Below are 23,160 nucleotides of genomic sequence, written 5' to 3'. Positions count from 1 at the left end.
AACTGCTGACGAACACGTCTCTGGAACTCTCTAGAACTCCATGGAACCCCTGAAGACTCCATGTCACAACCCCCTCGGTTTCCTCTGCCTGCCTCTCAGCTCTTTTTCTAAACCTCCTATTTATCTTCTGTCTCATCATCTTAGTTCTTCGTTTACTTTGGAACATGTGTCTTGAATGTCATCCCTTGAATGTCACTTCTCTGGCGTCAGAGATCTAAAACATGACTTCTAACCTCTGAACTATGATGTTAACTCACTAAGGGATGTCCTGTCAGAGCCCGACCTCCACAGCTGCAGGAAAAGACACTCACCGCACAGACGCCGATTAGCTTAGTTTACAGCTTCTCACTAATAGTGAGACTTTCTGTACACATACAGTAAATACAATTCTGAAAAGTGGCAACTTTGCTTATAGTCTATTTCTGCTTTAGCCAACTCCTTAAAAGGCCAACTCCATGCATGGCAAAGACTGTTGGCTGCAGTCGGAATATAGCCTATAGTCTACAGTATATAGTCTAGTGTAGTCTACTGGCTATTGATATCAATCTCTGATGAAGGTGTTCCTCACCATCTATAGACGGCACAACAGTCTTCCTCAGCGCCAGCACCAGCCCCAGAGGAGAACCAAAGAGGAAGAAGTCTGCCACCTCGAAGTCCAGCCTCCCGAGCGCCCCCCCTCCCTCTAGCATGGTACTGCTGCTGGAGCGCCTCGAAGCCGGGTCTGTTCTCAGCACACTGCTGTGGAGACTGGAGAAACCGAGGGAGAGGGAGGGAGAGAGAGGGAAGGAAGGGGGGTGACAAAAGAGAGGGGGAAGAGTCAGCCGACAGGTGTAAACAATAAAATAAAGTTACATGGGCAAAGTGAACATTTGATAACAATGATAACATTGTCGCTATACTGTGTGTGTGTGTGTGTGTGTCTCTGTCTGTCTGTCTGTCTGTCTGTGTCTGACCTGGACAGGAAGGCCTGGTGCTGTTTGATGGTGTCTAGTTCGTAGGTGGAGGAGTCACTGCGTTTGCGTGGCAGCATTGTCTTGGGGTCGTCGGGCCCTAAGCTGCGAGGGATGTCGATGTTACTGCGACTAAGATGGCGACTGCCCTCCAGAGACGGAGAAGACGGAGAGGACGGAGAGACACTGTTTATTATGATGCCTGGGGAGAGGAGGTCTGTGTCCTGGAGAGATGGAGGGCAAGGCGGGGGCAGGAGAGAGACAGAGGGGAGGGGGCAAAGATAGTTAGTAGCAGTCCGATTTACAGCACAGATAAAGGAGGGAATTCGGGTGCAATTTAAAGGACTAGAGGAAGGTACCTGTACGCTGACAGTGCTGCCTCGTCTGCTGCTGCTCTGGCTCTCTGAGATGGTGACGTTACTGCTGCACAGAGCATCAAACCCTAGGATACCACCTACACAGTCCCCGATCACGCACACCTACAGGAGGAGAGAACGCATGCTTTTAAGTTCAACATATAGAAAATAATCAGCAATAGCTGTCAGAAACATCCAGAACCTCGAAACTTTGACTCCTGTCCTCTGCACTGACCTGTCCGGAGAAGGATGTCCCTTCCAAGGACCTTAAGAAGTCCCCATACACCTGATTGGCTCGTTGGATGACGGTAGCCACGGCATCCTGGTACTGGGGAGCGGAGGTGGCCAATAGAGGCAGTGCAGCTAGAGGGATGTGGTCCTGACTGTTGGAGAGGCAGCCCTCGTCATAACTATAAGGACTGAGACTGGTCAGGAGAGATAGAAGTTAGAGGATGTGTGTGTGTATGTGTATGTGTATGTGTGCATGCGTGCGTGCGTGTGCATGTGTGTGTACTCACTTGGACACCAGGGAAAAGGCCTCGGCACAAACCGCGGGGCAAGGAACCATGCGGATGGCGATGCGTCCTAGGGCTGCTGGGTAATGGACCCTCATCACTGTCTCAAACGCTCCGGTCAGAGTGTTGACGTCCGCCTGCTTACTATTTGGCTCACCTGGGAGTAATTATGAGTAAATAGTCATACAATATTGTTACATTGTCTTTCCAAGAACAAACAAAGTGAGATGACTGTAAGTGTTTACTGTAACAGTTTGTGTTGGGATATTGCATACCTGCTCCAGTGTCTAGGATGTTACCCCCGTGAAGCACCAGGAGGAGAACGTGGATCTTTGAGGGCGCCAGACACTGCTGAGACGACCCATCCTACGAGAGAAGGAGGAGGAGAGAGGGCGGACGTTGATTAGTTACCAATACACAGTGGCTGTGAAGGGGTGAAATCATGGAAATTAAGTAGAATAGAAAAAGAGACAGTTCCAATTGGAGTCCTACCAGAACTGAAACATATTTTCAAAGCCTACAGTAACACAACACCCTACTAAAGGCTACAACACCACCTCTGAACCACAGTGCACTGTGGGGCTGGGGCTAGGGGGTCAGACTTACAGCTGGTCGTCTGCGGGACCTGACAGTGGAGCGATGTCTCCGTTTACTAGAGACGTGACGCTGGGCACAGAGAGGATAACACACTGAGATGCTGCCTGCCTGTGTGTGTGTGTGTGTGTGTGTGTGTGTGTGTGTGTGTGTGTGTGTCAGAGAGACGTGCTGCTGCACACAAAGAGCAACAACAAACACTGATATAGTATTTACGCGTGATCTACTATCCCCGATAGACGTTACTCTGTGATGTTCTCCCTCCCCCTCTGGCTGTCGTTAGGACCAGATGGGATCAAAGCATTCTCAAACTGACACACAACTTCAATAAGCCAACTGTTACAGTACCGGTTTGCCTGCAAACATTGCTGTTAATATATTGTTAAGATATGTTGTTAAGAAATGATGAAGCTATAGTTAGTAACCCTCAGTGAGAACTCATGTTGTTTACTAGGCTACTCTCATACATTCTTCATACTGCTATTTGTTGATTTGGATCCCCATTAGCTTTTGCAGAAGCAGCAGCTACTCTTCCTGGGGTCTAGATGAGGTGTTGGAAGCATACCTCAAGAAGTCTCTCGTCACTACTGGTCGCGGCATACTCTTCACCCGACTGATACAGGCTCTCTGTAAACACACACACACACACAATTATTTTTTATTAAACAAATTAACTTCCTGATATAAGACATGAAGATCTGAAATCTTAATGACGAACGGAGCTTGTGCGTGTGTACAGTATGTGTTTTGATTGAGATTTTACTGGGATCCCCATTAGCCGTTGCCAAAGGCGACAGCTAGTCTTCCTGGGGTCCGACACATATCAAAAAAAATATTATAGACAAAAATACTTTACAATTGACATACATTTAAAAATATTAACATAGACATTACAGACTTACACGCATACATTACTACATATATATATGCCTTAATTAGGTGTGTGTGTGTGTGTGTTGTCCTACCCTGGCCCTCGTCCATCTCTGTAGTGTCCATCTTGTCCATTAGGTCGTTGGAACTCCACTTGGTCATCTCCTTGGCATGTAACAGCATCTCCTCATCCCCAGAGAAGTCCTCTGAGGAGACAGACATCAGTAACAGTTGATGTTGTATTAACATGTAATAACAGTCATAGAACCCCAGTAAGTAACAGCTGATGAAGTAACTGTAATAGCGGTCTGGAAATAAAATGTCATAGCAAACCGTGAGCGTCAAAGAACTCGTCGTCCGTGCTGTCCTCGGAGTCACGAGCGATACTCTGCATCCGCCACTCTGAGATGTTCTGGTGGACGGGGCTTCCTGTGTGGACAGGAAAAAGGAAATAGATTAAGGGCACTATTTTCTCATGCTCTGGGTTGATTTGAGACTTGGTAATTATTGAACAGAGAAATGCATCGCCCCACTCACCACCTCTCTTCGAGGATCTATTAGATGACTTGGACGAAGTTGACCACTGCTTGGTGAGCTCTCCACGCGTCTGTAACGCATCTCCCAGCCCTGTCCGTCCTCCCTCCACCTCTCCCCCCTCCCCCAGGGCCTTCACTCCCTCCTGGTCCTGGTCGGGGGTGGCAGGGGTCCCGTTGGTCACTTCCGCCCCCTCCTCGGTGTCACTGAGACTGTACTGGGCCATCGTCCTGGCCAGGGCTAGCTGAGTCTCCAGCTCCAGCTGTCTGATGTCCTCTATGGTCAGACCGTACCACTCATCTTGCCAGCACCACGCCTGCCGGTGGGCACGCACCATCACCTTACGCAGGCCTGGGGAGGAGAAGGAGGGGAGAGGGAAGAGCAGGAGATTAATAACATTATCACGGCGATCTCGCTCTCAATTCCAATCAATATAATTATTTTCCTTTCTCTCAATACCCATCAATCGTGCATACATTCATTAGAAATAGACTAATGAGCCTGCCAGTCATAATGTACTGAACAAGCACCACACAGCAGCAACAACACAGAGCAGTCGCACACACAACACACACACATACTAGAAACACAGTTACAACACACACACGCACACACACCTAGCAGGTGATTCAACATTCAACTCAGCCGTAACACGAGAGGATTAGATGAGCTGTGTGTAAAAATGAAGAGAGTGTATATGAACAAACAGCAGTAGGTCAGTGTGTGTTAGTGATGCGCGGGTTGACTCATAACCTGCAGTCCCTGCGGTTATATCCATGGAGTGGGCAGGTTTAGGTTCATTAAATATTATGTGGATGAACAAGCGGGTGGGTGGTGAATAAAGATTAAAAAACGCATACCAAAAAATCTATAATAATTACTGTGCAATTTATATTTATAGGCTACATTGTGTTTTTTCTTTCATTATTTTAAAAAATCGGGCATTAGTGCGTAGGCCTTTTCATAAAAGCATGCGGAAGGTGTGATTTATTGTTTGACTTTGTCTATTGTTTGAAATGTGTTGTTTCAGAAAAACATTAGGCTCCTGTTCAATAGGCCTAAATTTTCAAATGAGGTAAGACAGAGCTGATTCGTAGACTACAGGAAACGGAGGGCCGAGCACGTCCCCATTCACATTGACGGGGCTGTAGTGGAGCGGGTAGATAGCTTCAAATTCCTCGGTGTCCACGTCATTAGGGACCCATCATGGCCCAAGCACAACACAGTAGTGAAGATGGCACGACAACGCCTCAAGAGGCTGAAAAGATCTGAAAAGATTCTCAAAAAGTTATAGTTGCACCATTGAGAGCATCTGTTGGCATCACCGCTTGGTATCACAACTGCTTGGCTACAGACAGTAATGCGTTCGGCCCAGTACATCACTGGGGCCGATCTCCCTGCCATCCAGGACCTCTATACCAGGCGGTGTCAGCGGAAGGCCCTAAAAATTGTCAAAGACTCCAGCCACCCAAATCTCTGCTGCCATACGGCAAGTGGTCCCGGAGCACCAAGTCTGGGACCAAAAGGCTCCTGAACAGCTTCTACCCCCAAGCCATAAGACTGCTGAACAGTTAATCAAATGGCTACCCTGAATATTTGCATTGACACCCTTTTTATTTGCACTGACTCTCTAGCACCAGCTCTATACACACTCACTGGACTCTACCCACAACCTCACACATACTACACTGACACTCCAACACACACAAACACTACATACGCTAACACACACCAAACACATGCATATTGACGCCACACACACATAGACACACTTTAACACTCTTCACACACGCTGCTGTTACTCTGCTTATTATCGCCTAGTCCCTTTTACCTCTACCTACATGTACATTTTACCTCAATTTCCTCAACTACCTCGTACCCCTGCACAATTACTCAGTACCGGTACTCCTAATATACGGTCTCAATATTGTTACTTCGTGTTACCATTTACTTTTTAACTCTGCATTGTTGAGGAAGGGCTCGTAAGTAAGCATTTCACGGACCAGTCTACACCTGTTGTATTCGATGCATGTGATGAATACAATTTGATTTGATTTGAATAAATGTGGAAGAAAAACGTAATTGTTCAATAAACGTTGAAGGGGGGGGGGGAAACGGAACTGTACAGCACATTTTCTATATTTGCGAGTTAGGTTTGGTGCTGGCCTCAGATTTTCATTTTATCACATATAGTCGGGCGGTTACGGATGGGTTATCGGGGGAAAAGGGCCTTGTTCAGGGAGGTGACCAAGAACCCGATGGTCACTTGGACAGAGCTCCAGAGTTCCTCTGTGGAGATGGCAGAACCTTCCAGAAGGACAACCATCTCCGCAGCACTCCACCAATCAGGCCTTTATGGTAGAGTGGTCAGACGGAATCCACTCCTCAGTAAAAGGTACATGACAGCCCGCTTGGAGGTTGCCATGCGGTGGGGATGTTTTTCAGTGGCAGGGACCGGGGAGACTAGTCAGGATCGAGGGAAAGTTGAACGGAGCAAAGTACGGAGAGATCCATGATAAAATCCTGCTCCAGAGTGATCAGGACCTCAGACTGGGGTGAAGGTTCACCTTCCAACAGGACAACAACCCTAAGCACACAGCCAAGACAAATCAAAGTTTATTTGTCACATGCGTTGAATACAACAGGTGTAGACCTTACAATGAAATGCTTACTTGCAGGCTCTAACCAATAGTGCAAAAAATAATCTCTGAATGTCCTTGAGTGGCCCAGCCAGAGCCCGGACTTGAACCCAATCGAACATCTCTGCAGAGACCTGAAAACAGCTGTGCAGCAATGCTACCCATCCAACCTGACAGAGCTTGTGAGGATCTGCAGAGATAAATGGGAGAAACTCCCCAAATGCAGGTGTGCCAAGCTTGTAGCGTCATACCCAAGACTCAAGGCTGAAATCACTGCCAAAGGTGCTTCAACAAAGTACTGAGTAAAGGGTCTGAATACTTATGTAAATATGATTTCATTTTTATATATATATGTATATATATATATATACACATACACACACACACTACTGTTCAAAAGTTTGGGGTCAATTAGAAATGTCCTTGTTTTTGAAAGACAGCACATTCCTTGTCCATTACAATAACGTCAAATTAACCCGCAAAACACCAGTCTCAACATCAACAGTGAAGAGGAGACTCCGGGATGCTGGCGTTCTAGGCAGAGTTCCTCTGTCCAGTGTCTGTGTTCTTTTGCCCATGTTAATCTTTTATTTTTATTGGCCAGTCTGAGATATGGCTTTTTCTTTGCAACTCTGACTAGAAGGCCAGCATCCCGTAGTCACCTCTTCACTGTTGACGTTGAGACTGGTGTTTTGCGGGTACTATTTAATGAAGCAGCCAGTTGAGGACTTGTGAGGCGTCTGTTTCTCAAACTAGACACTCTAATGTACTTGTCCTCTTGCTCAGTTGTGCACCCGGGCCTCCCACTCCTCTTTCTATTCTGGTTAGAGCCAGTTTGCGCTGTTCTGTGAAGGGAGTAGTACACAGTGTTGTACGAGATCTTCATTTTCTTGGCAAGTTCTCTCATGGAATAGCCTTCTTTTCTCAGAACAAGAATAGACTGACGAGTTTCAGAAGAAAGGTCTTTGTTTTTTGGCCATTTTGAACCCACAAACACTGATGCTCCAGATACTCAACTAGTCTAAAGAAGGCCAGTTTTATTGCTTTTTTAATCAGAACAGTTTTCTGCTGTGCTAGTGTAACGCATGTGAAATGGCTAGCTAGTTAGCGGGTACGCGCTAATAGCATTTCAATCGGTTACGTCACTTGCTCTGAGACCTGAAGTAGGGTTTCCCCTTGCAGTAGGAAGTAGGGTTTCCCCTGGCTTTTGTGGAGCGATGGGTAACGACGCTTCGTGGGCGACCGTTGTTGATGTGTGCAGAAGGTCCCTGGTACGCGCTCGTGTCGGGGTGAGGGGACGGTTTAAAGTTATACTGTTACATTGATGCTGTTGACCCGGATCACTGGTTGCTGCGGAAAAGGAGGAGGTTGAAAGGGGGGTGAGTGTAACGGATGTGAAATGGCTAGCTAGTTAGCGGGTACGTGCTAATAGCATTTCAATCGGTTACGTCACTTGCTCTGAGACCTGAAGTAGGGTTTCCCCTTGCTCTGCAAGGGCCGCGGCTTTTGAGGAGCGATGGGTAACGAGGCTTCGTGGGTGACTGTTGTTGATGTGTGCAGAAGGTCCCTGGTTCGCGCCCATGTCGGGGCGAGGGGACGGTTTAAAGTTATACTGTTACACTAACATAATTACAAAAGGGTTTTCTAATGATCAATTAGCCTTTTAAAATAATAAACTTGGATTAGCTAACACAACGTGCCATTGGAACACAGGAGTGATGGTTGCTGATAATGGGCCTCTGTAGATACTCCATTCATTTTTTTTGCTGTTTTCAGCTACAATAGTCATTTACAACATTATCAATGTCTACTCTGATCAATTTGAAGATATTTTAAAATGGCCAAAAAAATTGCCTTTCTTTCAAAACATGGACATTTAAAAATGACCCCAAACTTTTGAACGGTAGTGTATATATAATGACAGGTTTCTTGAGTTATCTTATTAATTCTGACTATTTTGAGGAAATACTGGCTACGGCATTTATAAATTGGACAAATAGTACTATTTACGTTTTTTTTGCATTTTTCAAGCGAATGGCTTTTAAAAGGAGAATACAAGCACACTCCTTCGGTTTGGCTAGCCGAGTTTGGCTGGTGTGGCTAGTCGCCAGCATAACGTCGAACTGAAGCACGCTGACTCCTTAAGCAGTAGTAAATCACTGTCATGATGCAGACTGATGAGCTGACAGAAGAACACAGGCAGGAAATTAATCCTGCTGCCTTTCTTATCTCCTCTCTCTCTCTCTCTCTCTCTCTCTCACTCCTTCTCCCTGTTTTTCTTTTCATCATTCTTCCTTTATTACCACCATGGTTCTCTATACCTCTCCCTCCAACTGTTACTCACTCTCTTATTCACTAAATCAAATCAAATGTTATTGGTCACATACATGTGTTTAGCAGATGTTATTGTGGGTGTAGCGAAATGCTTGTGTTTCTAGCACCAACAGTGCAGTAATATCTAACAAGTAATCTCTAACAATTTCACAACATATACCCAACGCAAATCGAAGTAAAGGAATAGAATTAAGAATATATAAATATACGGACGAGCAATATCAGAGCATCATAGACTAAGATACTGTACAGTAGAATAGTATAGAATACAGTATATATATGAGATAAGTAATGCAAGATATGTAAACGTTATTAAAGTTACATTATTAAAGTGACTAGTGTTCCATTTATGAAAGTGGCCAGTGATTTCAAGTCTGTGTATAAAGGCAGCAGCCTCTCTGCGCTAGTGATGGCTATTTAACAGTCGGATGGCCTTGAGATAGAAGCTGTTTATCAGTCTCTCGGTCCCAGCTTTGATGCACCTGTACTGACCTCGCCTTCTGGATGACAGCGGGGTAAACAGGCAGTGGCTCGGGTGGTTGTCCTTGATGATCTTTTTGGCCTTCCTGTAACATTGGGTGCTGTAGGTGTCCTGGAGGGCAGGTAGTTTGCCCCCGGTGATGCGTTAGGTAGACCGCACTACTCTCTGGAGAGCCCTGTGGTTGTGGGCGGTGCAGTTGCCGTACCAAGTGGTGATACATCCCGAAAGGATGCTCTCAATTGTGCATCTGTAAAAGTTTGTGAGGGTTTTAGGTGACAAGGCAACTTTCTTCAGCCTCGTGAGGTTGAAGCCGTCTTCACCACACTGTCTATGTGGGTGGACCATTTCAGTTTATCAGTGATGTGTACACCGCGGAACTTGAAACGTTCCACCTTCTCCACTGCGGTCTTGTCGATGTGGATAGGGGGGTGCTCCCTCTGCTGTTTCCTGAAGTCCGAGATCATCTCCTTTGATATGTTGACAAATACATAAAAAACTGAATACTGCAAAGTTTCCTAAGAACTAGAAGCGAGACAGCCCTCTCTGTCCGCACCATCTTTCTCTCAGTCTTTTTCTCATATTTTCTCTCCCTTCCCCAGCCACACATCTCTCCAGGTCTGAAACTTGACCAACGCAGTGACTGACAAACATCCCACCGCCTTCCCTGACAATCCCAGCCACAGTGATCGATTGACAGGCCAAACTGTTAAGAATGTGGCCAGGATAACATGACAATGAGGAAAATGAGAGGAATAATATTGCCAATAATAATTAGAATGTTGTACTTGTTAGGTTAAGTAAAATCATTGTTAAATTGCACATTAAGTTTTCCTTTTCTTTTTGTCACAAATAATGGACTGAATGAAAACATTTTAACAATGTGATTTAACCGATTGATGTTTGGAAAATAGATAACAAAAATGATGTTAAATGCCTGTAAACAGCTTGGGAAGAAAAAATATGTCACAGATTAAATTATGTAATATAGGCCTACTGATACTTGTGAGCTACTTATTGACAGCCCGTGAGCTACCGGCCATGCAGTTTTCCACCATAGCTGGATCCAACATAAATGTTTGCACTACACAATAAACTTTTACGAGAACAGTCAGCCCTCGAATGCTCTCTACCTAGCGTTAGCTAGCAAATCACTGTTGAAACAAGCTAGCTAACGTGAGCTATAGCAGTCATTTTAGCTGGCCAGGTCATATGCAAAGCTAGCTAGCTACATAATATCAAACCTGTCGTCTGGTTTGCTTGATTAGCTAGCCAACTAATAGCCAATGCCATGGCAAGCAAGGTAGTATTTTAGCTAGCTAGCTAACGTTTGCAAGCTAAATACATGGCTCTGAGTCTGTCTGGAACTAGCAGAGTATGGGGTAACGTTAGTTGCACCATGGTACGGGTGAATTAAATAATTTTGCTAGCAACCTATCTAGCAACATTAGCGAAACCAGCTGCAGTAAAATATTGTCCACCTAGCAACATAACATCTAATTTCTGGAGGCAGTGGAAACGCATTTTGAGCTAGCCCACCAAGGCTAGCCCAACCTGCACGCGCCACTCAAATAAAATAACGATACGCCGAGTGCATCCGACATGAAACAACGATACAAATTTAAACAGTACATAAAAATTGCAGTGGTGGAAAAAGTACACAAATGTTATACTTGAGTAAAAGTAAATATACCTTCATAGAAAATGAATCAAGTAAAAGTCTAAAGTTTAAAATATACTTAACACAATTATTTTTTAAATATTTAAGGAATGCCAGGGGCACACTCCAACACTCACACATAATATACAAACAAAGCATGTGTGTTTAGTGAGTCTGTCAGATCAGAAGCAGTAGGGATGACCAGGGATTTTCGGTTGATAAGTGCATGAATTTGACAAATTTCCTGTCCTGCTAAGAATTCAAAATGTAACGAGTACTTTTGGGTGTCAAGGAAAATGTATGGAGTAAAAAATACAATATTTTCTAACGGAATGTAGTGAAGTAAAAGTAGTCAAAAATATAAATAGTAAAGTACAGATACCCCCAAAAACGACTAAAGTAGTATTTTTACTTAAGTACTTTACACCACTGCAAAATAGATAAACAGTGTTATTTTGCAGGTGTCTATTCATTTTAAACACCAGTGGTGTAACTAGTGCTTTCTAACTGCACTGAACCAACACAGTGGCATGCAGGAGCAAAATCAAACTTTTGAGTGGTCAAAACCATTCACCTTGAGGCGACAGGGGAGGGGGTGCAAAATGCAATCTGTTCATTATTATATCATATAGAAATGGACACATTTATCTTAATACAGACTAGCTCAAAACATCACTAATTATTGAAAATGTGAAATTACCCGAATGGATTGTGATAACTTTCTGGCAAAAAAAATACATTTACACCCTTATTTTGAAAGTGGGGGTACAGCTGCTCTGTTTGTGCCATTACTCAGGCGCCTATGTGCGTACGCACGCGCACACACACACACACACACACACACAGTACCTACCAACATCGTGAATGAAGCGTTCTATCTTGGACTGCATTCCCCAGTATCTGAACTCCACCTTGCAGAGCTTGTAGGCACACATGACTGTGTTCTGGGTCGGGTTCTGGTTGATGAGTTCGATCCAGTCGTCAGTCAGTGGTCCTCGCTTGGTTTTCTCTGATAAGTACAGCTTAGGATCCTCCTCAACCAGGTACTCATGGGGTGCAATGTAGTCCTTCACAATGTCAATGGGGTCTGGAGGAAGAACACAAACACAGTCAGTGCACGGACCAAAATTATCCATGTAGTGAATTATGAGACGATTACTTATTGACATTCCTTGACTATGTCTAATTTTGGAGTGAATGAGGGCAGAGGGAACCAGAATAGAACTGAGAAAAGGAGGAACAATAGTACTGCTGGCTAGAAGCCACTAGAGGTCTCCACTGCTCTGCTCTACGACCTGAGTGTGTTGCTACGTGTGTGTTGTGTGTGCGCTTGTGTGCTTGAGTGTCTGTGTCAGAGAGATGTGCTGCAGCACACAAAGAGCAGCAACAAACACTGATCTACTATCCCCATACACATTACTGTGTGTGTGTGTGTGTGTGTGTGTGTGTGTGTGTGTGTGTGTGTGTGTGTGTGTGTGTGTGTGTGTGTGTGTGTGTGTGTGTGTGTGTGTGTGTGTGTGTGTGTGTGTGTGTGTGGTTATGTAATCGTCCCCCGCAGAGTCAGTCTGGGCCAGACAACACACCTATCACACACTGCACTGTGGGAGTGGCGCTGCAGTATTAAGCCAGCCAGCAGCTCACACTCACACACACTAGCAGCAGCATAGGACGGAACACACGCTGTCTGCATCTTAAAGACCACAGTGTGTGTGAAACAGCGAATTGCTGACTGCTCTCTGAAATCCATGAAGACCAGACAGACAGACTGAGAACAGTAGGCTTGAGAAGGCGTGTAGGCTTGTGTGTGTGTGTGTGTGTGTGTGTGTGTGTGTGTGTGTGTGTGTGTGTGTGTGTGTGTGTGTGTGTGTGTGTGTGTGTGTGTGTGTGTGTGTGTGTGCCATACCTATAGTCCTTGTTCTTTTTTCTGCTGATGACAGATTGAAGCACTCTTGGGTCCCTGTGTCAGGTTTATAATACGTCTCAATGTCTATGGAGAATTTCTCTACAAATGGACAGGTATACCTAGAGAGAGAGGAAGGGGAGAGAGAGAGAGAATGAGAGAGAGTGGGGGAGCGGGAGATAGAGTGGGATGTGTGTTGTGGAAAGAATAGGAAGCTTTAGGAGAATGTCACTTGTACATCTTGTATTTGTGTAGGCGTGTAAGGTAGGGGGTCTAGGGTAGAGATGCACTCCGGGCCTCAGGGACACACATTTGTGTGTGTGTAATGATGTAAGTGTGTGTATATATAGTGGCAAGAAAAAGTATGTGAACCCTTTGGAAATACCTGGATTTCTGCATAAATTGGTCATAAAATTTGATCTGTAGCAAACTGGCTCAAATTAAGATCCTACATCTGTATGTGTGTGTTGTCTCTCACCGTGTGCGTGTGTATGGGTAGGCGTTCCAGGACTCCTCTTCCACGCGTAGAGCAGCCTGAGGCAGGATGGAGCAGAACCACGAGGGGATGTGTTTCCCGATGTGGTACACCTTGTGTGTGTACTGTCCCGACCCGCCTGGACCATCCTCATACGGCTTGTTCTCTAGGATCTCCACCCCACTGCCCTCACCACAACTCTCCTCTCGGCTCTTCTTCTGCAAGAGGAGTGGAAGGAAGAAGAAGGGAGGAGTCAGGGCCTGCTTTTCAGTGGAACTGGTTGCAGCGTACACACACACACACACACACACACGACTTCATCCTCGTCTCAAAGCTGAATGTATTCTAATCATAATGATGACCAAAGTGGTGAGTTAGGAGAAAAATGGCTGCCACGTCAAAATATTCCCCTCCCCCAAATAAAACCTCTCCCTGTCACTCCTCCTTTCTCCACTCCCTTTTTCCTTCCTCCCTCCTGCTCTCTCTCCTCCTCTTCCTCTCCTGGCAGTCTGGTGGTGTATTAGCTTTCATCTTTCCTCATAGAGAAGAGGAGAGAGGGAGAGAGCGAGAAAGCGAGTAAGAGAGAGAGAGAGAGACAGAGAGAAAAATAAGAGTCAGATGGAGAGGAGAGAGAGGAGAGAGAAAGAGAGACAGAATGAATGAGGGAGGGAGTTCTAGTCAGTTGCTGCACTGTACGGACTGCTACTGCAGTAATCAATACGCTGCATATTGACTATCATGCAACTTTCCCTTCCCGACTAGCACTGTTACATGTCTCAGCTGCTACCAGTGTGTGTGTGTGTGTGTGTGTGTGTGTGTGTGTGTGTGTGTGTGTGTGTGTGTGTGCGTGCGTGCGTGTGTGTGCGCATGCTTGCATGCGACTGTCTGCTTATGTGTGTGTGAAGAGATTGCTCCTCTCAATTCCTAAGGCACTCCTACACCCTCTGTGGAAAAGGGTCCTACATGGAACCAAAAAGGGTTCTTCAAAGGGTTCTCCTATGGGGACAGCCGAAAAAACATTTTAGGTTCTAGATAGCACCCTTTTCTCTAAGAGTGTACCGTCTACCCTGGCACTGGTAGACTAGGAGACAGATGTCAGACCCCGTAAGTTAGCCAGTGTTTTATTCTACTCATGTGGGGAGGTACACAGTAACACACCACTCGGACTTAGATACTGTTCCTGTAGGTTCATGCTCTACAACATCCGCAGAGTACGACCCTGCCTCACACAGGAAGCGGCGCAGGTCCTAATCCAGGCACTTGTCATCTCCCGTCTGGATTACTGCAACTCGCTGTTGGCTGGGCTCCCTGCCTGTGCCATTAAACCCCTACAACTCATCCAGAACGCCGCAGCCCGTCTGGTGTTCAACCTTCCCAAGTTCTCTCACGTCACCCCGCTCCTCCGCTCTCTCCACTGGCTTCCAGTTGAAGCTCGCATCCGCTACAAGACCATGGTGCTTGCCTACGGAGCTGTGAGGGGAACGGCACCTCAGTACCTTCAGGCTCTGATCAGGCCCTACACCCAAACAAGGGCACTGCGTTCATCCACCTCTGGCCTGCTCGCCTCCCTACCACTGAGGAAGTACAGTTCCCGCTCAGCCCAGTCAAAACTGTTCGCTGCTCTGGCACCCCAATGGTGGAACAAACTCCCTCACGACGCCAGGACAGCGGAGTCAATCACCACCTTCCGGAGACACCTGAAACCCCACCTCTTCAAGGAATACCTAGGATAGGATAAAGCAATCCTTCTGACCCCCCCCCCCCCCCCCCCCCTTAAAAGATTTAGATGCACTATTGTAAAGTGGCTGTTCCACTGGATGTCATAAGGTGAATGCACCAATTTGTAAGTCGCTCTGGATAAGAGCGTCTGCTAAATGACTTAAATGTAAATGTCTCTGAGACCACAAGTTTGTGTCTGAAATGGCACCCTATTCCCTATAATGCACTACTTTCAATGGACCCTGGTCAAAAGTAGTGCACTAAATAGGGAATAGGGTGCCATTTGGGCCAGAGCCAGGTCTGAAGAAGCATCAGACCTAACAGGGCATAATACGGCAGTCAAGCTGGGAAACTGTAGCAGATTGATCTCACAGGGTCTGGTTAATCCAACAGAAGCTAGGTCACCCATCACACCAGCAGAATTCCCATTATTCCAACGTAGCCTCCAGGCCTCACTAAGGCTGTTTCCTAAATGGAGCCCTATGCGCCCTTGGTCAGAAGTAGTGCTCTATATAGGGACTAGGATGCCATTTGGGACGCACCCTCTCTCGCCGTCTGTAGATGTGAGATGGGGTTTTAGGGAGTGGTGAGGAGTGAAGGTCATAAGAGGCGGTGGAACAGCTCGGAAATTGCAGTCATTTAGTATGTAATCTAATATAGGAGCAGAACTGAGGGCCTTACATTACCCTCCCCTCCCCTCTGAAGGCCTCTACCACAGGGAATGGAGTAATTGTTGCTTAATATAAGTGGAAACTCTCCATAATATGAGTGGAAGCTCAGAGAGTGTCTGGTTAGGGACTCAGTAGGTGTACTGTGCAGCAGTGGTTCCCAACCCTGGTCCTCAAGTACCCCCAAAAGTACACATTTTATTGTAACCCTGGACAAGCACACCTGATTCAACTTGTCAACTAATCATCAACTCCTCAATGAGTTGAATGTGGTGTGTTTGTCCAGGGCTACACCAAAAATGTGTGCTGTTGAGGGTACTGGAAGACCAGGGTCTGGAAACATTGATTTGGTGCAAAGACTCTAATAAGGAAATGTGACATTAATTTTGATACAGCCCCAAGGGAGAAATCTAATGCTGGATCACGCACGCACACACAGGCACGTGGCTGTGTCTGCTCTCACTGCGGGAGCAGCAGACCAGCACTTCATTACAGCGCTGACAGGTCACATCACGCCAGCCCTGACACACACAAACACACCCACACACACCCGACCAAACACACATGCATGCACAGAGTCCATGGTTGAGCTGCCCATCATCAATTGTGTTCCTCCACAGCAGAAGGGAGATATCTGTGCCTGAGAATTGTTGCCTCGAGGGCAGAACAGAAGGCGTCAGTTAGAGAAAGAAAGGAAGTAAGAGAGTGTCTAGGTCGGGATCATCTCAATGGTCTAAAGTGATTTCCTCTCCAGAAATTCAAATACTATTTAGGGTATTTCAATTACTTTCAAAGACATTTCAAAATAAGAATATTTTTTTATTTTAAAATACAACTAGTTGACTTTTTTAAAAACTTTGTCTTATAATACCTTTGTATTTTTTTACTATTGGAATATATTACTCATTGTATATCATGTCTGCTTTAAGTCTGGCTTTGGGGTGGGGCTCTATTAGAGCATGGGGGAGGGGTCGGGGTGGGTTTGATTTGGTAGGGGATCCGTGTGTGTTCTGCCCTCTACCTGTCTGTTATCTGTGTTCGAGCCGATTTGGACTTATTTGTATAAAAGACAGAACATACAGAGCTCCATGTACATTTGTGTAAATATATGAATGTATATGATGAAAATATTAGGTATGTACCTTTATGATTTATATTTACCTGATTGAGATGTATTCATTTGTTGTTAGTGTAACTTAGTTTTTGCCCCCCCTCTTGCCCATTCATTTTACTGTGGTAAGTGTGTTAGGATAAAGGCAGGAAGTTGGGCCTTCGGGGGGGAGGAATCCTAGCTAGACGCGGGAGTGGTATAGTTTTTTGACCATATAGACATACAAACAGGTCATATTATGTATTTTCCATGTCAAGTAATCTCTGCTTTAAGTTGATTGGAGAATATTTTTTTTGTTAGATATAAGAAGAATAAACCTTTTGGTTGCACCATATCCCTGGATCCCATTGAATGTTTGGCCGTTTGGAAACTTTGAGTGTGGACTGTATGTGTACGAAACTGGTCCTAGCCTCGCATGCCACCCTGATCTGTCAAGCTTATATGAATGGTTCGCTGCATGGATAGCGAACCATTCATGTAAGCTCGAGAGAGGTGACATGCGAGGCTAGTTTGTTGCTAGGGGTATCTGAAATAATGTATTTTGAAATAAGTATTTTTTGAAAATAGTTTCGGCTTTTTATAGGAAGTTATTTGGAAATACTTTCAAATACTTCAAATCAAAGTTGCTGATTTGTCCACATTATTTGCACTAAATGTAAGTCGCTCTGGATGAGACCCACTGGGAACAAACTGGTTGAATCAATGTGGTTTCAACGTAATTTGTCGTTGTATTGTGACGTGGAATCTACCTGGAAAATACATTGGATTGGATACATTGGATTTTTATTGTTAAGTATTGTTTTGAGGGTGAAATTTCAACCACAGGATAATGTCATCATTGTAACCCAGTTTTAGCATAGAGAAACCTTGTATAAAATATGTTGAATTTGTACCATAGAAACAACGTCAGATCTTCAACGTTATATCCACTATCAGAAAAAAACTATAGGCTGTGCAGCACCTCCTACTGGAGGGTAGTTATTCTTTAGGTCTCCCATTCACGTCTTCATCTCAACCAAAAATCTAAGTTAAAGAATAGTACTAAATCAAATCAATCTTTATTTAAAGTGCATTTAAAGCTGCAATATGTAACTTTTTGGCCAACACGAGTTATAGATATGTAATTCTCATTGAAAGCAAGTAGAGAGAATTGGTAGAGCTGTTCTATGTGCATTATTTCTTCCCGTTCTTACATTTTGTTTTTGTATCTTTTACTTTCGGTTTTGTACAACAGCTGAAAATACAATATTTTTGGTTATGAAAAATATATTTCACAGCGGTTTAGATGGTACACTGATTCTCTACACTAAATTAGGCAAACTATTAGAATTTTAGCAACCAGGAAATGGCAGAGCGTTTTGTGCACCTTTAAAAGTTTGATTAGATTAGATTTAGTCCTATTCTTTAACACCGATTTTTGGTTGAGATGGAGACATGAATCCAACATAGGAAATATTCATTTGTAGACAAACTAGAAATGGAATTGTGTTTGGTTGTCAGCACAACCAAATATCAACCTTTGAAGGAGATGTATCTTCTACTTGGATGGTTAGTGCTATCAGGGAGCCTTGGGACGTCCCTACCCTAAACCCAAACCCCTACCCTTAATCCCAACCGTAAGCCATCCCCCCCCCCCCCCCGTTATTATTTTCCGCTAACCCTACCATCCCTCCCCTAATTGAAACCAACACTTAAGCTTCTACTTCCAGCGTATACATACAATATACATTTTACAAACAGTATATTTTACAATAATTCTCTTTTGTTCGTTTTTAGTCCCATCCTTCAGCTACCCTCAAACCCTCCCATCTGTCTCTGAAGACCATCTATTTCTATTTGCCATATATTTTTCAACTGTGATGTGATGTTTCAACCTTAACCATTTTCAACTTCAATGGGGAACGTCAAAGTTGGGACGTCCCAAGGATTCTGGATAACATGGAACCTGCTTGCATAGTTCCATCTGTTCCTCTGGCTTTAATTCCAGTTTGTCTACAAATTAATCATTGATATTTTGGATTCACGTCTCCATCTCAATCCACAACCTAATCAAATCAATCTTTAAAAGCACTTTACATGTTAATATTTGGTTGCATTGACAACCAAACACAGTTCAATATCACTTTAGCAATACAGTACATAGCTTATTAACATGTCAACAAGTTACAAATTCTATGTTGGTTTCATGTCTCCAACTAAACCAAAAATAAAAGTTAAAGAATAGGATTAAGCCAGTGGGTCAGATGAAATTATCCAAGAATTGGACATTCTTTAACTGTTATTTGGTTGCGTTGTCAACCAAACACAATTCAATAATACCTTTGTTATACAAAAATAGCCTAAAGTTATGGCTCTTACAAATTAATGTAACACTATATATTGAACTTTAAAATTAGTAACATTTCTCGCCAGCCGTGATTTGGGGCAGCTCCATATTAAAACATGTGACAGTTCCTAGTGCAAAAACAATGTCCTATCCCGGGGCTTGAGTAAATGGCATTACTAAGTTGCTCCCGAATGTACTACGCCAGGACATGGAAATCGATTCTATCGTAGTCCATGTGGGTTTTAATGACATTATGAAGGCAGCTCTGAACAGTTGAAACTGGATTTTAAAGAGCTGATTGATTGATTCCCTGCTAGACACTAATAAAAGACTCATCATATCTGGCCCTGTGCCCTCTGAATCGTGGCATTGAACGCTTTAGCAGGACTCTCTCTCTTCACAACTGGCTAAGTGATTATTGCAGTTCAATGGGTGTAACTTTTGTTCACAATTCCAATAGCTTTTGGAAACAAAACACTTTTTATAAGGAGGATGGGATCCACCCGAATAATTTGGGTTCCTGGATCATTTCACAGCATTATAAGGCTGCATTGAGACAATGACTTATCAATGACCCAAGCCCAGCTCAGTTAATCCCTACCATTGTGTCACTGAGTTGTCATAATGCTAAGGCAAATGTACATTATACCAGGGGTGTTGATAGACACAATGTAAGTAACCTAATTTATGTCCCTCTGACTGCCCTGAATGCCTCTGCTGATGCTACTGCTATTGTATGCAGTAATCACGTGCCTACAGACCAGCGTTATGCTGTTAGCACTGAGGTGGTGTGCCCTAGCAGGAAGTCCACTGTGTGCAGCTCACCCTGCACTAACATAAATAACATGAGCATCTCTACTTCTGCTAAGCTTCCCAGGAAATCAATGAAAACAAGCAAGCATCCCAGAAAAGTGCTAAAAATAGCCCACAGTAAAACATGTAGCTCAATAAACAAGGTTCATGAAATTAATAACTTGCTTGTTATTAACAGATGCCATTTATATTCTGACTATCTCTGAAACTCACTTAGATAATACCTTTAATGATACAGTAGTAGCAATACATGGTTATAACATTTACAGAAAATACAGAAATGCCAGTGGTGGAGGTGTTGCTGTTTATATTCAGTACCACATTTCTGTAAAGATGAGAGATGATCTCATGCTAAATACTGTTGAAGTCATATGGCTACAGGTTCATCTGCCTCACCTAAAGCCCATTCTTGTAAGGAAGCTGCTATAGTCACCAAGTGCTAACAGTCGGTGTCTCGATAAAATGTGTGAAATGCTTGATAATGTATATGTGATATCAACAGAGGTATAGTTTCTGGGTGATTTTAAATATTGACTGGCTTTCATCAAGCTGCCCACATGAGTCAATCTACCAGGGTAGTTACAAACAGCACAGGAATGAAATCATCAACACGTATTGATCACATCTTCACTAACGTTACAGAAATGAGCTTGTCCCATTCCATTGGATGCAGTGATCACAATATATCTAGGAAAACCAAAGTTCCAAAGGCTGGGTCTGATATGGTGTATAAGAGGTCATTCAATACGTTTTGTAATGATTCCTATGTTGTTGATGTAAAGAATATGTGTTGTTCTGTGGTGTGTAATGAGGAGCAACCAGATGCTGCACTTGACACACTTATGAAATTGCTTATTCCAGTTACTAATAAGCATGCACCAATTATGAAAATGACTGTACATTTTTTTTAATCCCAGTGGATTGATGAGGAATTGAAAAATTGTATGGTTGAGAGGGATGAGGCAAAAGGAATGGCAAATAAGTCTAGCTGCACAACCGATTGGCAAATGTACTGCAAATTGAAAAATTATGTGACTAAACTGAATAAAAAGAAGAACAAACTATACTATGAAACAAAGATAAATGACATGAAGAATTGCAATAAAAAAAAGCTCTAGAGCACCTTAAATTACATTTTGTGCAAAAAGGCAAACTCAGCACCATCATTCACTGACTCAGATGGCTCATGATCACAAAACCCACTGATATTGCCAATTACTCTAATGATTTTTTTAATTGGCAAGAACTTAGGCATAACATGCCAGCAACAAACGCTGACACCACATCCAACTATAACTTATCAAATAATGAAAGACAAGCATTGTAATTTAGAATTCTGTAAAGTGAGTGTGGAAGAGGTGAAATAATTATTGTTATCGATCAACAATGACAAGCCACCAGGGTCTGACAACTTGGATGGAAAATTACTGAGAATAATAGCGGACGATATTGCCACTCCTATTTGCCATATCTTACATTTAAGCCTACTAGAAAGTGTGTGCCCTCAAGCTTGAAGGGAAGCAAAAGTCATTCCGCTACCTAAGAATAGTAAAGCCCCCTTTACTGGCTCAAATAGCCGACCAATCAGCCTGTTACCAACCCTTAGTAAACCGTTTGGAGTAACCCTAGATTGTAAACTGTCATGGTCAAAACATGTCGATACAACAGTAGCTAAGATGGGGAGAAGTCTGTCCATACTAAAACGCTACTCTGCCTTCTCAACAACACTATCAACAAGGCAGGTCCTACAGGCCCTAGTTTTGTCAAACTTGGACTACTGTTCAGTCGTGTGGTCAGGTGCTACAAAGAGAAAATTACAACTGGCTCAGAACAGGGCAGCGCGGCTGGCCCTTAAATGTACACGCAGAGCTAACATTAATGATATGCATGTCAATCTCTCATGGCTCAAAGTAGAGGAGCGATTGACTTCATCACTACTTGTTTTTGTAAGAAGTGTTGACAAGCTGAATGTACTGAGGTGTTTTTTTTAAACTACTAGCACACAGCTTGGACACCCCATGTATACCCCACAAGACATGCGGCCAGAGGTCTCTTCACAATCCTCAAGTCCAGAACAGAGTATTTGAGACACACAGTACTACATAGAGCCATAACTACATGGAACTCTATTCCACATCAGGTAACTAATGCAAGCAGTAGAATCAGATTTGAAAACAAATGATAAAAATACACCTTATGGAACAGCGGGGACTGTGAAGAGACACACACACACACACACACGGATACAGACACACACATACGCAGACTGTCGCTAGCACACGCAATCTACATACACGTATATTGTAATATTGTTGTATAGTGCTATCACTCATTTTGTATTGTAGATATGTAGTGGTGTAACAATATTATATGATACACTGTTTTATCTTTTGTTTTATGTGTGATCCAAGTGCCTTAATGTGTTTGGAACCCAGGAAGAGTAGCTGCTGCCTTGGCAGCATCTAATTGGGATTCTTAATACAAATACATCCATGGCCACATTTTGATGTTAGCCCGATGTAACTATAAATGTATTTTTATGTAATCATAGAAAGTGTGCATGTTCAAAATAGCATGCAAAGGTCGCAGGTCTGTGGAGATCTTCACAATTGCCATAAAAATGTGCACACTCTTGAACAGTATTGATCATTGAACTGTACTTTGAATGAATGTAATCTCAACTGCAATCCGGTTCATTTGGTTGTGCTATTAGATGAAGCACAGTGTTAACACATTAAGTTGTTGCATAAATATTTGACATTGTAGTCCCATTGGAATTTGGTTGTACTTTTAGATGGTTGAAAGCATAGTGATAACCCATTGGGAATTCAACAAACATCTGTCTTTTTGAGTGGGTGAATAGAGGTTGAAATCTCATTGATCAACGTCTCAACCAAATATGAACAAAATGTTCACGTTGAAATGACGTGGTGTACCCAGTGGGGAGTGTCTTCTAAATGACTTAAATGTAAATGTAAAAAAAATACTCAAATGAACAGAACATTTGTATTTAAATAACAATTCATTTAAATATGCATGTATTTGAACCAAGGTCTGTTCCTTTCCTCATCTCCTCTTTGAAAACGTGACATAGGTGGGGAAAAGAGGCATGTTAGGAAGCCTACTAGGAATCTGCTTTCACTTGTCCAGTGGTTTGACATTGACAGCAGTGCAGAGGGAGAAAAGGAGGTGAGGAAGCCACTTTAAACTACTGAGAT

At 43.6% G+C, this 23,160-nt stretch overlaps 1 protein-coding gene across 7 annotated transcripts in view; it reads right to left on the bottom strand.

Moving 5' to 3' along the window:
• Window positions 1-23,160, bottom strand: part of LOC129818749 (membrane-associated phosphatidylinositol transfer protein 2-like) — a 67,517-nt gene that overhangs the window by 13,408 nt on the left and 30,949 nt on the right. For all 7 annotated transcript variants that reach the window (XM_055874945.1, XM_055874949.1, XM_055874948.1 and 4 more), the window contains exons 3-15: window positions 13,309-13,523; window positions 12,834-12,952; window positions 11,784-12,017; window positions 3,823-4,170; window positions 3,619-3,714; window positions 3,381-3,491; window positions 2,981-3,042; window positions 2,097-2,187; window positions 1,825-1,978; window positions 1,542-1,731; window positions 1,310-1,429; window positions 954-1,174; window positions 569-747 (exon numbers count right to left, since the gene is read on the bottom strand). In XM_055874945.1, coding sequence (XP_055730920.1) covers window positions 569-747; window positions 954-1,174; window positions 1,310-1,429; window positions 1,542-1,731; window positions 1,825-1,978; window positions 2,097-2,187; window positions 2,981-3,042; window positions 3,381-3,491; window positions 3,619-3,714; window positions 3,823-4,170; window positions 11,784-12,017; window positions 12,834-12,952; window positions 13,309-13,523 — 2,140 coding nt within the window. The remainder of the gene's footprint in view (window positions 1-568; window positions 748-953; window positions 1,175-1,309; window positions 1,430-1,541; window positions 1,732-1,824; window positions 1,979-2,096; window positions 2,188-2,980; window positions 3,043-3,380; window positions 3,492-3,618; window positions 3,715-3,822; window positions 4,171-11,783; window positions 12,018-12,833; window positions 12,953-13,308; window positions 13,524-23,160) is intronic.

Source organism: Salvelinus fontinalis, chromosome 21 (genome assembly GCF_029448725.1).
Source record: "Salvelinus fontinalis isolate EN_2023a chromosome 21, ASM2944872v1, whole genome shotgun sequence".
In the NCBI taxonomy this organism is placed as follows: Eukaryota; Metazoa; Chordata; class Actinopteri; order Salmoniformes; family Salmonidae; genus Salvelinus; species Salvelinus fontinalis.
The sequence above is the reverse complement of the archived record's forward strand: the minus strand, read 5'-3'. Positions and strand labels throughout refer to the sequence as shown.